This window comes from Telmatherina bonti (assembly GCF_933228915.1).
Source record: "Telmatherina bonti genome assembly, chromosome: 23".
NCBI classification, from domain to species: Eukaryota; Metazoa; Chordata; class Actinopteri; order Atheriniformes; family Telmatherinidae; genus Telmatherina; species Telmatherina bonti.
The window spans coordinates 10482457-10500962 of record NC_136632.1 but is presented as its reverse complement, the minus strand read 5'-3'; the positions used below and the strand labels follow the sequence as shown (position 1 = coordinate 10500962).

Below are 18506 nucleotides of genomic sequence, written 5' to 3'. Positions count from 1 at the left end.
CTTTTCTCTGAGGCACTTTTGTTTATGTTGCTACCAAATTATAATGTACTATAAAAAGAAACATCTATGTTAACACATAGAAACAGACCAAAAACATGCAGGGTTCATAAAAAAAGGAAATTTTACATACATGTATATTTATACTATATATTTATATATTATATATTATTATCTAGGAAAAATCTCAGCATGAAATATGGCTGCAGTAGCAACCTGACCAATATAAAAATCCATATCTTATGACTTCGTATTTATTTTTGTTTTCTTATAGATGGATAGAGTACTTCTTGTCATCAGGTGGTTGGTAAATAGTGTTTCTCTTTCCTGTCAGCCCTGTCAACCGAGGCCTCGTTTCAACAATACATACAACTTAATTGCATTTGACTTTTGTGTGAATTGTACTACAACTAGAACATCTGGTCACAGCTAGTTTGACTGTGATATGTGGCTGATAACATCCCACTCCACGAGGAACTACCTTTAACTGCCTTTAAACTTTTCCTTCTCCTGTAAAGAGTTGCACAACGGGTGTTCTCCCTCTTTTCTCTTTTCCAAATAATGTTTTCCTTTAAATCACTCCCTTAACCACCTAAAATGTCACCCTTTGAATAACATACGTTGACATTTTGAATCTATTTGTTTTATTCTGGCTTTGTCACACAGTGGAAAAAGTATCTGTGTTTGTTCTTCATTTATCTGAGCAGCAGGCTTTTTGTCTTTTCATGCAGAAAGGAATGGAGTGAGATATTTAGCACATTGGTAATGTGCCAACTTTAGGGTGTAATAATCATCCCCTGAAGCCAAGTTCAGATCACAGAACTAAAGTTCCAACTTTTTCCAATCAGTGATTATTAAATTCAAAATGTCAAGGTGTTAATTTGATGTTTTTCGTTAGTATGTGACAAAACGTCTTTTTTTTAAGGGTTCCACAGTTTGATTGATGGCTTGTACTGACACTCTCTTACAGCACAGTATTTCTCTGTTTGCCTGTAAATGTCAGTTCATGTCTTAATTTTTGTCTGTGTTGTACTTTTGTGAAGCTCTCCATGTATTTTATGTACTTGTGTGTTGTGTGTTCTACTATAGTACATAAACATATACATAAATCTGATCATTTATGTTGAGGAGAATATTTGAAAAGGATTTGTAATGTTGACAACTAATGATTTAATAGATTTAACATTGATGAAGAATTTACATGACCATGACCCTTTTTTAAAACAATATTATATTATAGGTTCTTTAAGTTGTTGTTTCTGTAAAATGATAAGCTAAAGGGAGAAAATAGTGATGAAATTCAATTAAATCCATAAAAATATTCATCATAGTTTGCTATGCTTTAGTATTTTTTTTAGCATACACGTAAGTAGAAACAGGAAAAAATATAGGCTTGACAACATTACTTAAAAATGTATTTTCTTTGTAAATGTTTCTTTATTTTGCATCATTTGTCTTGTTGAGTCCAAATGTTGACATATTTAGTCGTCCGTTTAAATTATGTCAAGATCCTGTTTGTTTGTTATATGAATTTTCTTGTCTTAAACTCTGGCAACTAAACTTCTTTTCTTTCTTTCATGTATAAGTTAGTGGTGTTCAGGCTGGTTGACTGGTTAGTAGTTTATTCTCTGGTGTCTTTCAGGTCCAGTGCCATTAATGTGGTAAAGATCCTGAGAGTCCTGCGGGTGCTGAGACCACTGAGAGCCATCAACAGAGCCAAAGGGTTGAAGGTTCACACATTCCTCTTGTTTGATTAAAACATGAAATACACACCTTTTATCAAAGCTGCTGTACATTCACTGTCATCTTTGGTGTGTCTTACAGCATGTAGTGCAGTGTGTGTTTGTGGCCATCAGGACCATCGGCAACATTGTAATCGTCACCACGTTGCTCCAGTTCATGTTCGCCTGTATTGGAGTGCAGCTCTTTAAGGTAAAAGAAAAAAGGACCAGACTGAAAGAAATAAAGACTTTTTTTTACTGCTTTTGTGAGTTGACATCGGTTACGTCTTTTCATCAGGGGAAGTTCTTCTTCTGCACGGACAGCTCTAAACAGACTCAGGCAGAGTGCAGGTAATAGATCCACCCACTCAGAGCCTGTTATCCGTTCCCTTACTTTTAAACTACCAGACAAAGTCATATGTGTGTGTGTGTGTGTGCGTGTGTGCTTTTGTGTTAAAGGGGATCCTACATCATGTATAAAGATGGTGACGTTGCGAAGCCTGAAAGAGCCCCGAGGGTGTGGGACAACAGTGATTTCAACTTTGATGATGTTCTGCAAGGAATGATGGCTCTGTTTGCTGTATCCACATTTGAGGGCTGGCCAGGGTGTGTATCCACAAGCAAATACAATCAATATGCACCTTCTCTGCTTCTATCCCTCCATTTTTAATGATTGGTTTTTTTGCCCTTCCCTTTTCCTGTCACTCTACCCTCCTCTCTGTCAGGTTGCTGTACCGAGCCATAGACTCACACACTGAAGATGTTGGGCCCATCTACAACTACCGCGTGGTCATCTCCATCTTCTTCATCATCTACATCATCATTATTGCCTTTTTCATGATGAACATCTTCGTCGGTTTCGTCATCGTCACATTCCAGGAGCAGGGAGAGCAAGAATATAAGAACTGTGAGCTGGACAAGAACCAGGTAATGTTTTTGTGTCAGTAAAGGAGATTTTTAGTCTGATTTTTTTTTTAGCAGCACTGAAAGTTTGACAGAGGAATGGAGGTCAGGCAGACATGGATAGTTCTAGGAAGGCTGAATAAGATTTTTAGGACAGAACTATTTCAGTACAGCCTTGAGAGAGCTGCAGCTGCTTAGAAATGACGTAAGCTGAAACTAGAGAAGGATCACCTGTTTGTTCTGCCACTTTCCTGCATAGAAATTCAGAAATTTTCAGTCATTTGGAAGGCAATTCTACGTCATTTCAGATCCCCACACACAGAAAGCTGTGGGGTTAAGAACTCAGCTGACGTATGTTAGACAGAAGCCAGGGTTTGTGTATGCTCACCTGTGTGGATGTGTGTCACAGCGGCAGTGTGTGGAATATGCCCTGAAGGCACGTCCTCTGCGTCGCTACATCCCCAAGAACCCTTACCAGTACAAGGTGTGGTATGTGGTCAACTCCACTTACTTTGAGTACCTGATGTTCACACTCATCCTTCTCAACACCATCTGTCTGGCCATGCAGGTGAGTCACACATGTTCAGGAATAAACTAACACGGCTGCTTTGCACTCAAACGAAAAGAGGAATTATTGTGCAAAGGACAAGCTTCCAAAAAACGTGAACTCTTTATGGGAATTATGGAATTTCTGTTTATTTGTTTGTTTGTTTCAGCATCATGGACAGACCAAAAATTTCAATGATGCAATGAACATCCTCAACATGCTCTTCACTGGATTGTTCACTGTAGAGATGATCCTTAAACTGATCGCCTTCAAACCCAGGGTAGGTACAGTATATCTGCTTCGCAGAAATTTGTTGATTTTGTAGATGATGCTAAAACAAGTCAGGCTGTTAACTGCATAAATGAAAGTTGACCGATTGCTGCTGTTATATTGAATTTTGATTTTTTTCCCATGATAATTTCACATATAATTATTTTTCTGAATCATGTGGTTTAATCTTCCTGGATTTTTTTGTTGCACTGCTGCTGTTGCAATGTAGTTGCATGAGGTTTATCAGCCCAAGCTAATAATCTCCCTTTGTGTCATCTATTTGAACAGCAACAGACTGTTTCATTCTTTAAAAGAAACTTTAGATAAAAAATAGACAACTTAACATCATATTTTACTTTTTTTCCAGTCATTGGTGGTCTTGCATGAAAAAAAGACTTAAAATGTTTAAACTTCAGCTATCTGTCTGACTTCTTTAATGTACTCAAGTGAGCAGGAGAATTATGAATGTGAACTTGAGTTGCCTGCTGGAGGTAATTTTTCTCTTTTTATAGCCTTCACTGCAGGATCCATAGCAACAGCAGCACCACTCACCTTTAGACTTTATGTTTTATATCAATACATTACAATTTAGTCTGAACTTTCACTTCAACCCACCTACCTGTGGAGATAGAAATAAAACTTTTAGTGTTTGTAGTATTTTTCTTCACATTTAATATTAATTGTTGAAAACCTTTTGAAGTTTATTAGTGTTACTTGCACACCCAGCATTAAAGTTTGTAACTTTGTCTAAAAAACTAAATCTCTTTGTTTCTTGGTTTATCTCCAGGATCCAAATGATGTTCTGTACAATGTGCTGTTATTGGCATGAATGAAATATGCTTTTATTGCAATAACTTCTTAGATTAATGAACTATTTAAAGCACTTAGTTTGAGTGGCATCATTCAAGCTTTACTGTATTTTCAGCACCACTGCTCACAGTTAGAGTAATTAACTTGGAAGACTTGGGAATGTACATCATGCTGCGCTGCATTATGGATGCAGTGTTGTATCCCTTTTTTTTTGAGAGGTGAGCAAGTCAAGGTTTTTCCAACAGAGTTCTGAATCTTTATGAGATAAAAAAACAAAGTTTCTTTCTACAATTCTGTAGTGCAGCATGGCAGCCCGTTCCCAAGTCATTCCACACAATGGGAAGAAAATGTCTTCCTGTGCGTGGTTTGACTTACCCTCAATAAAACTTTTTCTTAAACAGCCGTCACACAGAAGGGACCACCTGACAAGCCTTCTTTTTGTCCGTCACTCCTGTTTAATTTGCTCTGTGTTTAATGTTTTTGTCTGTTAAGTTTCTAATCTTTGACAGGCTTCTTTATTGCAGCAGTGAAAGCAGTCGTGTGGACGCCTTCATGTTTTTTTACCTTTTGAAATGTTTGATGGTTGATTAGCTTATAAAAAGTTAAGTTTGTGGTAATTTTTCTTATTTTTTCCTCATTGTTTTTAAAGTCATGTGTGCCTATGATATGCTTAGATTGTCTGATATAACCAACCCATACTTCAGCATTTGGGCACTAATACAAAACCTTCTTTTACTAATTTTTTAACTCTGGATCTGTATTAATATTCCTAAGACTGAAATCAGCTTTATTATGGCTACGGTACCCAGGGGTAATATGCAATATGTGCATAATGTCACTGTGTAGATAAATTACTTCAGCTACTGTTGACAGATGATGCTGCTTAAAACAGATCAGGATGATTGATCTTCTCACACCATCCTCTTCCAGCTGCCAGTTTACAAGTAGATGCAAACAGCTATAAGGGACATGTGCACGCCTTAGTATTTTGTGTATTTTTACAGGTTTTACATCTATCTGCTGGCTTATTACCGTAGTTGGCAGAAAAAATGTGTCAGTAAGCAATGATACGTTGTACTCTGATCTGATAGACTCTGATCTGATTAGAAAGCTATTTTGAGGGACATGAATAACTTAACCAGCATGGTGACGTGTTGGATCCTGTATGAGGGCAGTTTTTTAAGATATTTGCTAACTTGCCAAGAGATTAATGAAGCTGTTACTGTGCAGCAGGAAAGAAAATTTCTAAATTTATGTGGATATTTAGCATAAATGTTTCCTCTGCATGAACACAGATAGTGAATTGGCCACAAGAGGTTAAGTGAGCAAGGTGCGGTGTGTCCACCACTGCAGAAAAAGCCTGACTGAGTGGAAAGCTTAACTAACACCAGTCGAACACACCATCCTCAACAGAGCCAGGAATTTACTGTACTTGATGAACAGATAACAGAGTGGAAACTCTTGATTTTTTTTTTTTTCCCATGTGTCTGTGTGTGCGCTGTACAGTCTCATACCACCTTAATGGGGGCTGCGAAGTGGCAGCAGATGTTGCTTTCCTTCTAACCTACCTTTTTCACCCTCCTCCTCTTGCTCACCTCATCCTGTGTAGGGGTACTTTAGTGATCCCTGGAATGTGTTTGATTTCCTCATCGTAATTGGCAGCATAATAGACGTCATTCTCAGTGAAATCAACGTAAGTACGACCCCCCCTTTCACTCTCCTTGTCTTTACCTCCTCTGTCTCAGTCTTGTGTTTCTTCTCGTTTCTCTATCCTTCCTCCGCTCTCCTTCCTTTATGGCTCCTCTGTGTTGTGCTGCGTTTCCTCCTCATCTTTCTGGCTCCTTTGTCAGCCTCCTCTTTCTCTTTCCTCTTCCTTCTCCTCTCCCCTTCTTCCTTAAATCCAAGATGGCCACTGACACTCAGGGGGACATTCCCCCTCACCTGCCCCCAACGTAGAGGGCTCCTGAGCAAGAGAGAGTGCTGTTTCCCAGGTTTCACAGAAAGTGGAGAGTCCACAGGCAGGGTTTAGCTTTGAAGGCTCTCTAAATTGCGTCCTTCTTTCTTATTCTTCACAGAATCTGAAATGTTTCTTGATTTTCTTCTTTCATTTTGTTTTTTTTGTTTTTGTTTTTTTCGGCTGCACTGTGACATAAACTCCAGTTTAATCCCTGAACTAACTGAACTAACTCACTGACCAATCACAAACAGCCTTACACAGCTTTTTAACCAGCAGTGGGCACGTTTTAGTTGTTGTTGTGATTTTGTTGCAATTTGTTCTGTACTGTTGTTCTTGTTGACATTTCCTCTCATGGACAAGCATGACTGGTTGCTGCTGCTCCTCCTCTGCTGTCCATCTCTTTCAGACTGCCCCTTCTTTTCTTTTATTTCTCATTTAATTTTGTTGATTACTTCCCTCTCTCCTCCTACTAAAACCTCCAGTGCTCATGTATGTAATGTTTTTTATCTTATTTTTCTCCTCTCTCCTTTGATTTTTATCTTTTTTGTTGTTCTTGTCGTTTCCATTTTTTAAATGTCTTATGTTCTGTCCTTTTTTTTTTCTTCTGTTCTGTCCTTTTTTGTTTTTTTTTTGTTTTCTTTTGTTTCCTTTCCACCCAAATGCAGCATTATTTTGTTGATGCATGGAACACATTTGATGCCTTGATAGTTGTGGGTAGCATTGTTGACATAGCAATCACTGAGGTTAACGTAAGTAGTCCAACTCCCTCCCTTCCTTCCTGCCTGATCTGCCATTCCCACACACACAAACAGACCGAGTGCTGATACCCATCTCGCATGCTTTCAAATGATTGAGAAACTTCGTCTGCACAGTATTTGGAGTGAAGAAATGGCTGAATAAGTCTGGCAGATAAAACAACCAGATGTGGCAAAATCAAGCCAGACAACTGTTGCCTCTGGAGGCTTTGAGTAATTTAACATGTGCAAAAGAGTTGTGCTTCCTTCCCAACATCTGAACAACTTGTGGTAACACAACTGCTTTGTTTTAGCCATTATAACAAGAGGTTATAAAAACAGCTTGCATCCTTAACCTCTTTATTCTGAGATTTCTCTCTTTCTCATGCCTGCATCCTGTCAGTTTTCACACATCAGCATAAAACAAACTTTTTTCTTTTTTTATCTACAAGTGTTTTGTTTGGATATCTAAATATTTGAAACAGCTTAAGATCGGTATATACGCCTCGGTCTGCTGAGCATCAGTAGCATCAGAGACTCGTGCATTTGCATTTACACAGCACTTGGTTTGGTTCCACATTATTTGTTCTGTCATCAGTGCCACGGAGGATACGAAGCCTTCCTCTGGCATGATGGAACCTGTATAGCATGACAGATACAAAGGTGGTATATCCAGGCCTGCTATTGGATGTAACCTTGGAGAACATCAAACCCAGACTTCCTCATTTTTTCAGAGTGCTGTTTTAACCCAAGGGTCAAAAACACCCTCAGTTAATAAATCGCCAGAAATCAGAAAACTTTAAGCACAGATGAGAAAACACAAGGTGCTTTTCTCACAATATGCATTAATGAGGAAGAATTTAATCAATAAATGGATTTACTCAGCGCCCATGAAATTTATGTAAATGTATGTATGAATTCATTTATTATCAACCTGTGGTCAGCAAGGGACTGAATGAGAATGAATAGCCCAAACACAAGTCAAATGTTGAGTGTATCGTATTTACACTTTGCCTGTTTTAGTCTTGTGGTATTGAGAGTGCTCTTTGGACAGTTTTAAAACAAGACAACAAAACAACAAACACTTGATGGAGTTTATTTAGCTGTGAAGAAAACAATATTTCCATATTTTGATCAAACTGGTCAAAGATCCGTATGCTGCAGCTTTTTTTTCTGTTGTTCTTGAATGAGGTTATTTTTCTTTTATTAAAGAATATATATAAATTCCATTAGATGAGCTGGTTTCCAGCTTTAACACATTGTGTTTCAAATAGCAAATATCTGGGTAAAAGTCCTGAAGGGACAGAATGTCGTCTTTTATGTGTCTGTGTTAATTGATATATTATCTGTATGACAGCTTAAAGGCTGCAGACCTGGCCTGTTTGGTTTCTGCAGAGCATATAAACCCGACTGTCTCTGATCTTTCAATAGATAGCTTCTAGAATATAATGCCTTTGTGTTCCTGCTAGGATATAATTAATGTTTTCATGATTTACATCAGGGATCCTTAATCCTGGTCCTCGAGAGCCGGTGTCCTGCAGGTTTTCCAAGTGTCTCTGCTGGAAAATACCTGAGACAGACTCAGACAAGATCTGTACATGTCTGCTAAACACACACTGACTTGAATCATGTGTGTTGCAGCAGGGACACTTGAAAAGCATGCAGGACACTGGCCCTCGAGGGCCAGGACTGAGGATCCCGGTCTACATGTTTATCCAGCTTTGGTGCTGTTTTCTAACATAAAGTGAAAGAAGAAGCCAAAAATGTTCCTGAAGAAAACACAAACATGTTGTCCTCCCAACCAGAAGATATTAGAGGGATTTTTCCACTCTTGGTTATGTTTAAATCAGTTGCATAGTAATACTTTACTAACATGCTTTTAGTTTTTCCTGGTTGGGTTTTGGCACCAGCAAGCATCACTTGTACAGGTTAATCTAAAAGAGCAGGCATTTAATAATGTCCCTGCAGCAGTAATGGATGCCATTTTAACACTTGCAGTTGATCTCACAGTTAGATAGTTGCTTTTTCTTCCATGTAATTATAAGTTGTTATTAACTGCATAAACATTCGACCCATGTAGTCATTTTTTGAGGTTTCCACTTTTAAGTCTAAATTAAGATGTAACCAGGCTGACCATGCATCTTAAGCTGTGGGACAAAAATCATCCCAAACTCCCAGAATTTAGTTGGTTTGAGGATGTAAAGCTGGTAGAGAATGTGCTATATCCCCCTGTGCTGAAATGCAGTGTGTTTCACCTCAGACAACAGTGGTCAGGAATACAAATAAGGTTGGTTTATCCCAGGGGTGTATGCGTTTGGCACTTGTTCTCATGCTTTTACAAAGGAAGTCCATTTGTGCCCATGAGAGGCTGACAGAGCTGCTTGTAAAAGCAACTGGTTAATTCCTGAAGTGTTCCTTGATATTACTGTGCATGTTTTATTCCATTTTTAAAGAAGAATATGTAGCTAACAAATTTTATAAACTGTCATTTTGCATAAGCACGGTGCCAAGCAACCAATAAATAAATATATAAAGAACTTTATCCATAAACGGTTATGAAAAATTGATGATATAGAAAATGTAAAATGATTAAAGAGGTTCCCTCAGTCTGCGATATACACCTTTGTCATCTATACAATTCTCTGATGTGGCACTGCACACTTTGGTTTGGAGTTTGCTTTGGGTTTGATTGATTTGTTCAGCAACGGACTGATTTTCTTTAAATGAATGAGCCATTATGTTTTTTCTCACCTCTAAACTAAACGCATGCCCCAATCTTTTTCTTTTGCTTTGTTTTTTTTTCTTCTCCCCTGGTAGTTGGATGATGTTTTTTTTGGGTGATGAGATGCCCATGTTACTTTGTTCTTCTGTTCTTCTTCTTTCTTTTTTAAGAAACCCTCCGCACTTCAATCTTTAGAGAACTCTTGACTGTTTTTGAACCGGGACCCTGTTTTTGTGACATTTTACATTTTAGCCTGTCACTGCAGTTCATCAGTCACACAACTCTGCTGATCAGTACAGTAATTAGACTGTTGTATAAAGTTAACCAGCTACCACCTTGTTACTGGTGCAGTGCTGTGACCGGTTAGCTTTTAAAATGTTATCACTTTGACTTCAGTAAACATTACCTGGCCAAAATATCCCACCTGACTGCACCTGCTTTGCTGCTCTGCCGGGTGCTTGTTGACTCACAATTAGCTGCATTAATATTTTTTGTTGTGACAGAAAGTGATATCCTGGGTCTCGAATTCCCCCCCAGCAACTTGCGGGTGCTTCTTAAACCTTGTATGGTTTTATTTTTACCTTTTAGTTTGGTTTGAGTAGAGCAAGTATGAACAGATGGGTAGTGGTTTGCTCGGACCGGTGTCTTGCAGACGATGCCAGTATGGATTGCATCTATTTCTCCTCTCTTTTCGGAATGCCTCCTCTTCTCCTGACCTTTCTCCTTCTCTTACTGGACTTTTCAGTTAGCTTTACTCTTCTTTTATGGATGTTTATCTCTCTCTCTGTTACTGTCTCTTCTCATTGGTTTGCGGTGCAGCTTGCTCACCTGACATGCAAGCTGGGTAACATGGGTCTCTCTTTCAAGAAGATTTGCAAATAAATTCTACATTTTGTTAAATGAGCTTTCATATTAGTTCTGGTGGATTTTTTTTTACTGTGTCATAGTTTACAAATTGCAATTTACAGATCAGAACTGAGAAATAAAAAGATCCTGATACGTGGAGTACGAATGTCTTCGTGATACTCATGTTACCCATTGAACTGACTGAACTGTTGAAATTTTTGCTTGAAAAAATTACGTGCAATGTGAGAGAAGAGCTTTGTTAAGCAGCTAAAAGAGAAACTCACATCTGCACTGTGGTTCAGCCTAAAAGGACTACGATATTCATTCTTTTGTTTTTCCACTGAATCTGTTTTGGTTAAAATGACACATCATGCAAATGGGATCAGTTTATAATAAGGATAGAAATACTTTATTAGTTTTAGTTGCCATTTAATGATGAACACATTCAACATGCTGGTTTTATACTCAAACTGATATTTTTCTATATCTTATTTGATACTTAGCTCAAAATTAATTCCAATCAGAGAATCCTCCTTCCCCAAACTGTTCCTTCATTTTTCCTATTTGTCAAAACCCCTCCCTTCAGTCCCTCCCATCCTTCTTCCCTCCCTTCCCTTCAACTTTCCTTCCCCTCACTATTATACTTTTTTAATCAATACATACAGTACACATCCCTTCACTCACCAAACAAACAGCATATTCGCTTTACAAGATTTCTCAACACATCAGCAGAAGGTAATCTGTTCGGATTCTGCTTGTTAGAAATGTGTGCAGAGTAAAGGGTTGTAATACAAAGTTGTTTTGATTTCAACTCTGATTTGTGTACATCCATGCTTATAAAAGTATGTGTATGGCCCAGTTAAAATCCCTTTTAATGCATCATTCCTTCCTTCTTTGCTTTTCTCTTCTCTTTCTTCTGTTCTCACTTTTCATTCCCTCTTTTCCTTATCTGGATCTTCTTCCTCAGTATCTCTTTTATTCCTCAAAGTCATTCTCCTTTCTTTTTTTTCTGCTTCTTTCCACGTTTCTTTATTCTCCTTTCTTCAAAGTACATCTGACCTACTTTGTTCCAGGCGAAGACAGGAAGCAATGATGCATTTATTTTGTGGCCAGGTATTCTAACAGGGCCAGTACCACTGCAGCGTATACAGCTCCTTAGTCATAGATTGAACTTTGAGTTAATCAATCACTTTCAGGGTTTTAAAATCCTACAATGGTAGGGATGAGTGCTTGGTGTCTCACTATAGAATGTGGTTTTTAGACGCGTGTGGGCTCCAACATGTAAAATCATCCCATATCATTGTAGTCATCAAAGGAACTGATCTGGATTTTTTTCCACTTCTTTGACCTAAAGATCAATGAAATCATAGACACAGTTGTTTACACCTCAGCACGAGTGTACACTTAGTACAAGCCATTTTAATTCCTGTTTGATTTGAGCTATTTTTAGGTCAAAGAATAGATGCAGTAATAGAGGATACAGTTTGTGTCATGTAGCTTCAGTTGGCAGAAAGAAACAGACAGCTGCAGAGGCGCCCCATTATGTGCACAGACCCATGACTCAAGATATTGACCCACAAAAACACACAGTTCTTTCCACTGCTTGCTTTTTTATTTGTTTGTTTGTTTATTAAGGTTAGACAGATAAAGACCACACAGGTCTAAAGTATGTCATTCTTCCACTTGTCACACATGAAGTGATTCAGCTTATTGTTGCAATGGCAGAGGATGCCATCACACAGATTTCTGCTCAGATGAAACAACATTTGTCACTAGCATGTCAGGGCTGAACTTTTACTACACCCGGTGCTCTGTAGGTTCTTTTTGTCTTGGCTGGTGCCAAGCTTTCACACATGCACATAAACACACAGACACATGAAGGCGCTACTCTGGTGCTGATCTTTGTTGCCTTTCCTTAAAGCCAGCTGACTCCTCCTCGTCCTCGTCCTCCTCCTCTTCGTCCTCCTCTTCCTCCTCTTCTTCCTCTCACCCCCCTGTGGTAAGGCCAATGGTACGCCCCGACGGTAACCTCGTCCGCCTCCCTACCTCCTCCACCATCCTTCCATCCCTCCATCCTTCCATCCCTCCTTCTGCTATGCCATCCACGGTATGATCCAAAACTTTTGGCTTTCCATTGGACTTGTCATCTCCCTTCTGTCGCTCGTGCTGTGATCTTCTGCAGCATGCTCAGAGTTTTATTTATGTTGTTGCCGTGTGTTTGTTTACATCTTCATTTATATATATATATATATATGCTTTTTATATATGTGTGTGTCTGTCTTTAGTGAAGGACACTGCACTTTGCAGGCTTAGTGTAACAGAGTCTTGTGACTTTCCTGGAGTGGCTATTGTTGTTGCCATGACACCCGCTGCCTCCCACCCTCTTCATGACTTGCCCCCTTTCCTTATGGGTGTAATATCTTCCGTGCTTTGACACACTGGTACAAGCCATCATGGTTACGCTGACTCTGTTTCTTCCACTCGTCTTCACTGGTTGCTATCTATCTATCTATCTATCTATCTATCTATCTATCTATCTATCTATCTATCTATCTATCTATCTATCTATCTATCTATCTATCTATCTATCTGTCTATCTGTCTATCTGTCTACATGTCTGTTTACAAATTAGTATATTTTTCTTGTATTATTTGAAAGTCTTCATCCTCAGTCTGTCTTTCTTCCTCTCTGTCACACTTTCTGTCACTGTTCCTCTTCTGCTCACTGCCCTCTTTCTCTTAACGGTGCAGTGATGCCCACTGGAGTCCAGTTGTGGTATTACTTGAAGTGCAGAACTGATTTCCACTCCTCAGAAGGACATGCCATGTTTAACATATCTGTCGGTGGAGTTTGGGACAACTCATGCTTGGAAGTGTCATGTCAATAATAGACAAGGAAAAAAACAAAATTCCCCGCCATCCTGTTTCATTACTATTTACATAACTATTTACGTAACATTTCAGAAATAATTTAGATCAGTGTTAGAAGTAAAACAAAAGTGTGAGATATATTTTCCCAAACTGCATTAAGATATGTGGAGAATGGCACGCTCTTTGTCGGAGCTCAATGTGTATTCTCTGTGGGATTAACTTAAAGAATCCATGGCTTCTTAGAAAAACTCACATGGCTAAACAGACTCAGAGGTCAGGCAAGCTAGGACTGCTAAGATGTCTTGTTGAATGCTTTCAGGTTTATTCACTGTACTACACAGGTGTACTTGGGTGATAAATGTAGATAGTTTGTGCATAATTTGCATGTCCAGTTTCTAGTCCTAACTGGGTACATATATGTACTATATTCCTGGTGTATTAGCGGCATCATGTTGTACACAACTGATGTTTCCTTTTTTTGTCCCAGAAAGCAACCAGGAGCAGCATGAATAAATAAATCTGTATTAGAATAGCACTTAACTTGATGGCTAAATATTTCATTGTAGCGTTCTTTCCTGTGAGTGACTGCTGGCAGCAGGAAGTTTGCAAAAATGTACTTTAGATGTAGAGCAAAACGCTGAAAGCAAGACAAATAATAGATTGTATAATGGCAAAGTTTTGTACAGTAGATGTAAGACACTCTGCAGATGGAAAAGATTGCAGGAGTTTCATGAAGTTTAATCATCAGATGGTGTTGATTTGATGTTTACTTACATGACAGTAACTGCATTTGGCAGTAATTTTGTTATCTTGATGTTATCTTTAGGTTGTTTTTCCTGGTGACCAGTTGTCTCTGCGACAGACTAACAAGTTCCCTACCTGCATTACGACATGTAGTCTCTAATTTTTTGCTCTGTGTCTTTGGGGTTTGGCCCAAAAAAGAAAATTCTTCAGCTTTGTGAGACAATATGATTTGTACATTATTAAATGTTTCTTGAAGCGTATGCTTGCAATATATGCGTGCAAGGATTGAACTAGAAAATGCAGTGAAAATACAGTCATATCAGCGTGTGACAGGAACTGGAAGCAGTAACAGCAGATAGCTTTAAGACGCCTGAGATGTTTGATTGCAAGGTGCAGAAGGGAAAGTAGAAAGAGGCTCAGAGGTTTGTTGGATTCCTTGTTGCCATGTGATTTTTCTATGAAGTCAAAAATAAGCATGACTGCCCGATTCTCTCCCAGATATCTTTTGTCAGTTGATTTTGATGGGATTTTGTAGGACGCTGATTTCCTTTTATTAACTCAGTATGTGTGTGTGTGTGTGTGTGTATCTTTGTGTGTGTATGTTTGATGTTATACATATTTACATCCATTTCTATGTGTGGATGGGAATATATATAAAATAATTTATGTCTTCATTTCTGCATATGTCTGTGTGCATATGCGTGTTTGTGTGTATGATTATCATCTATACCTGTGTGTGTGTTTGTGTGTTGTATGTGTATGGTTGTGTGTGTGCGTGTGTCCTGCCCTTCCTTACCTATCTGCATGTGTTCCCTTGCGTCCTGTGTTTTTTTTTATTCTAAACATAAAAAAACACCAAACCCCACCAAAAGGGACTGCAGAACTCTGAAGAGAACGCCAGGATCTCCATCACCTTCTTCCGGCTGTTCCGCGTGATGAGGCTGGTGAAGCTGCTGTCTCGCGGGGAAGGGATTCGGACCCTGCTGTGGACCTTCATCAAATCTTTCCAAGTGAGGGGAGAACCGGACACTACATGCGAGTGCAGGGAGTTGGGTTTACACAGGACAGGAGGGGAAGAGGGGAAGTGCAGTTTTAGCTCTGATCTGACCTAGATTTCTCCTCCTTAGAGGCAGTAGTTTTCATTCATTAAATACTTTATTATCCAGACTTGGAAAAAAGTTATTTTAAGTTGTAAATGTTCAATTCCACACTTTGCACAAAGATGTTTAATTAACCTGGTATATTCTTATCTAATATTGATCATTTTAGTTTCTATTTTTACATAAAACACAGAGTTTACACTACCGCTCAAAGGTTTGGGATCACTTTCTCATTGGATTTATTAGGAAAGTGATCCCAAACTTTTGAGCAGTACTGTAAATGTCCTTCGTGTAAATTCACTGTGGAAGCCTCATAAACCACCTTTTCCTTCTATGCTATTTAGCTCCTTCTTGTACTCAAAGTTTGTCAAAAAGAGGCGATAGTGTGAGATAATGGAGAGATGGTTTATGAGTCTCACTGTGGAGACGGGGAGAAAAGTAGAGCAGTGAAGTTAGGAAACAAGGAGTAACTAAAAATACTTTTCTTCTGCTTGTTCCTCTCAATCTCTCTTCACTCTCATTTTCTCTCTTTATTCTTTTTACTTTCACACACCCTTCTACTAACCCTTAGAGCTCACCATTCCCTGTAGACAAGTTAAGCAGCAGAAAAGTTGAACAAAGCACTCCACCAAAACATTAAATCATTTGATAGAGAGTTGTAGGTTGATGAAAAGAATCTTCTCTCCTTCTTTTGTTAGTTGAGCTGGGCCAGTATGATCATTTAAAAAGTAATTCAGATGAATATCAACTTTTGTTGACTTTTACCTAAGCAGGCTTAATAAATACAGTGTTAACAGTTAACCCAATTTGACATGTTTCATTAATGTACCATGATTTTGCCCCACTCTCTTGGGCTCAGAAGCAATATCAGACAAGCTCAGCTCTACAAAGTTTCCCACAGTTGTTTGGTTCATGTCAGCACTGGTCTCCTGCCTAAAACCAGAGACCAGTTTGTGCTTTTATTCACTCTAAAGTCAGATGATTTATGCTGAGTTGTTTTTGGTGTTGTGCCTCACAGGACTTCAGATCCATTTACTTTCACTTCCTGAAGCAGCAGTTAATTAAATTACCAGTTGCTACTGTTTTGTCAAGGTGACAAAAACATAAAAAAATGCAAATATGAAATGAATTGCTCATTTAAACAACAATTTGTTTGTTAAAAAAAATAGTTGGATGATTGCGATTCAAGTGACAGTAAATGGACTCCAGGCTTGGTGCTGAATATGACTCCAGATGACTTGTCACTGATGCGTCTCTCCTCTCTTCAGGCTCTGCCCTACGTAGCTCTGCTTATAGTGATGCTATTCTTCATATACGCTGTCATCGGCATGCAGGTAAGCTGTTGTCTCATCCTGTTGTTTCCCTCCCTGTTTGTAGTTGTCTTCTTGTTCTCTCTCCTATAGCAAGCCTTCGTCCCACGTCTACCCTCCTGGAGTCTTGTCATGCAGAGTTCCTGTTTGGTCTCGTCCTCCTTTTCTCACCCACTTTTCTTCCTCCTGTTGCTGTTTTCTAGTGATTGTTGGTCTTTGCCTCTGCCTGTCACTCTCTCTTCTCCAAGCTGTTGTATGGTTCCTTCCATTGACCATGAGTGGGAGATATATGTGATTTACTGAAGACAGCTGGCCTCTAATTCTAACTGACTGCCTCTTGCCAATGCTGACATTATTTGCTGTGTGCTGTGACTACTCCCCACCTCCTGTGCAGATGTTTGGTAAGATAGCGCTGCGGGACCATACGCAAATCAACAGGAACAACAATTTCCAGACGTTCCCTCAGGCAGTGCTGCTACTCTTCAGGTGAGGAAGATCACTGCCCTTATTTAACATCATTATCCTTCACTTTCATCTTTTTTTTTTCCACCAGTCTTTGATGATTCCATTAAGCCAGACATTTTCTGCTCTTCAGCATTCTGCTCCTGCTTTTCTTCTTTTTCTATATTAACATTTTCCTCCTGCTCCTTTTTCAAGTCAGCTTTTTATTTCTTATTTTCTAATATGAATAAAGATATGAGTATCGTTTCCACTCTCACTGACAGTTTATGTCAGCTGTTGGTTTATTTATAAATGTAAACTTATCTGATTTTGTGACGTGACTCAACAGAAGAGCTAACACTTTAGCAGTTTTCAACAAACACTGAAACATTTTATTAAATGAATTTGCAAAAGGGACATGTAATGTAGGGTATGTTAAGGCTTTATTTCAAACAAAACTATGATCCAGCTGAGGAGGACACCTTCTGCACAGCTGTGAAGGGAGACCCCCACCCACAAACCTCTCTGAGCCGTGTGGTTGATATGATGGTAAGATTCCATGCAGGGGAGCAAAAATGACAAGGATGGAATTGTACATATTACCTGGCGTACATATTAAAATCATATGTCTGCCATCCTTTTACCGTTACGTATTTTTTCTTTTGGTTTGTTTGTACAACAACAAAATTATTGAAAAAAATGTGGCAACCGATTTGCAGGAAAACTTGCAGTCTTTTTCTAATCTGTTTTTTTTTTTTTATCATTTTCCAAGAACACCATTTATAAAAGTTCTAGTTTTATCTGCTCTATATGCAAGACAGACCCTTGCATGGAACATATTGTAGTATTGAGCTTCCATTCAGAAACACATCCTACTTCATAAATACCTGAATTATCAAGACATCAGTTTTATTTTGTTGTGTGAGATCGCTGTGATCCAGTAAGGAGTTGAAACTTAATTTGCAAACTCTTTGGCTTGCTTTCAGTGAAGTATTCAGAATGGAAGGCAGTGTAGTTTGAGCACGTTAATGCTACCGTGACACTAAGGAATATGTTAGTTTGTTTTTACTTTATCGTTGCCCTGTAAATTCATTGTATAGGATCTGAGTTTTTATTTGCCACACTAACTGTTTACACTTGTGTCCTCCTCTCTTTGTCTTTGTAACTGTGTGTGTGTTACTTCCTGCATGTATGCCTTGATGCATACATCCACATATATGTATTTCTTTATGCATGTGTGCTTTTGTGTGTTTGTTTTGTGCATCTGGGTTTGCATGCTTCTGTGTGTCAGATGTGCAACAGGTGAGGCGTGGCAGGAGATCATGCTGGCGTGTTCACCCAATCGACCTTGCGAAAAAGGGTCGACTAATGAAAGCAACACATCCAATGAGGACTGTGGCAGCCAATTTGCCATCATTTACTTCGTCAGCTTCTACATGCTTTGTGCCTTTCTGGTGAGTATGTGAAAAAGAAAAATGAAGCTTTGACTTATTAATTATCACACAATAACACACATTAATTCTCCTTCAACAGT

The 18506-nt window shown here is 38.8% G+C and overlaps 1 protein-coding gene across 1 annotated transcript in view; it reads left to right on the top strand.

Moving 5' to 3' along the window:
- cacna1c (calcium channel, voltage-dependent, L type, alpha 1C subunit) overlaps nucleotides 1–18506 on the top strand; it is a gene marked incomplete at both ends in the record, with an annotated part of 191722 nt that overhangs the window by 165228 nt on the left and 7988 nt on the right. Inside the window, 15 exons of the mRNA XM_079263032.1 lie at nucleotides 272–304; nucleotides 1640–1727; nucleotides 1822–1929; nucleotides 2017–2069; nucleotides 2178–2324; nucleotides 2444–2645; nucleotides 3031–3189; nucleotides 3338–3448; nucleotides 5858–5941; nucleotides 6871–6954; nucleotides 12429–12518; nucleotides 14994–15131; nucleotides 16490–16555; nucleotides 16926–17017; nucleotides 18264–18426. Of these exons, the coding sequence (XP_079119158.1) occupies nucleotides 272–304; nucleotides 1640–1727; nucleotides 1822–1929; nucleotides 2017–2069; nucleotides 2178–2324; nucleotides 2444–2645; nucleotides 3031–3189; nucleotides 3338–3448; nucleotides 5858–5941; nucleotides 6871–6954; nucleotides 12429–12518; nucleotides 14994–15131; nucleotides 16490–16555; nucleotides 16926–17017; nucleotides 18264–18426 (1618 nt within the window). The remainder of the gene's footprint in view (nucleotides 1–271; nucleotides 305–1639; nucleotides 1728–1821; nucleotides 1930–2016; nucleotides 2070–2177; nucleotides 2325–2443; nucleotides 2646–3030; nucleotides 3190–3337; nucleotides 3449–5857; nucleotides 5942–6870; nucleotides 6955–12428; nucleotides 12519–14993; nucleotides 15132–16489; nucleotides 16556–16925; nucleotides 17018–18263; nucleotides 18427–18506) is intronic.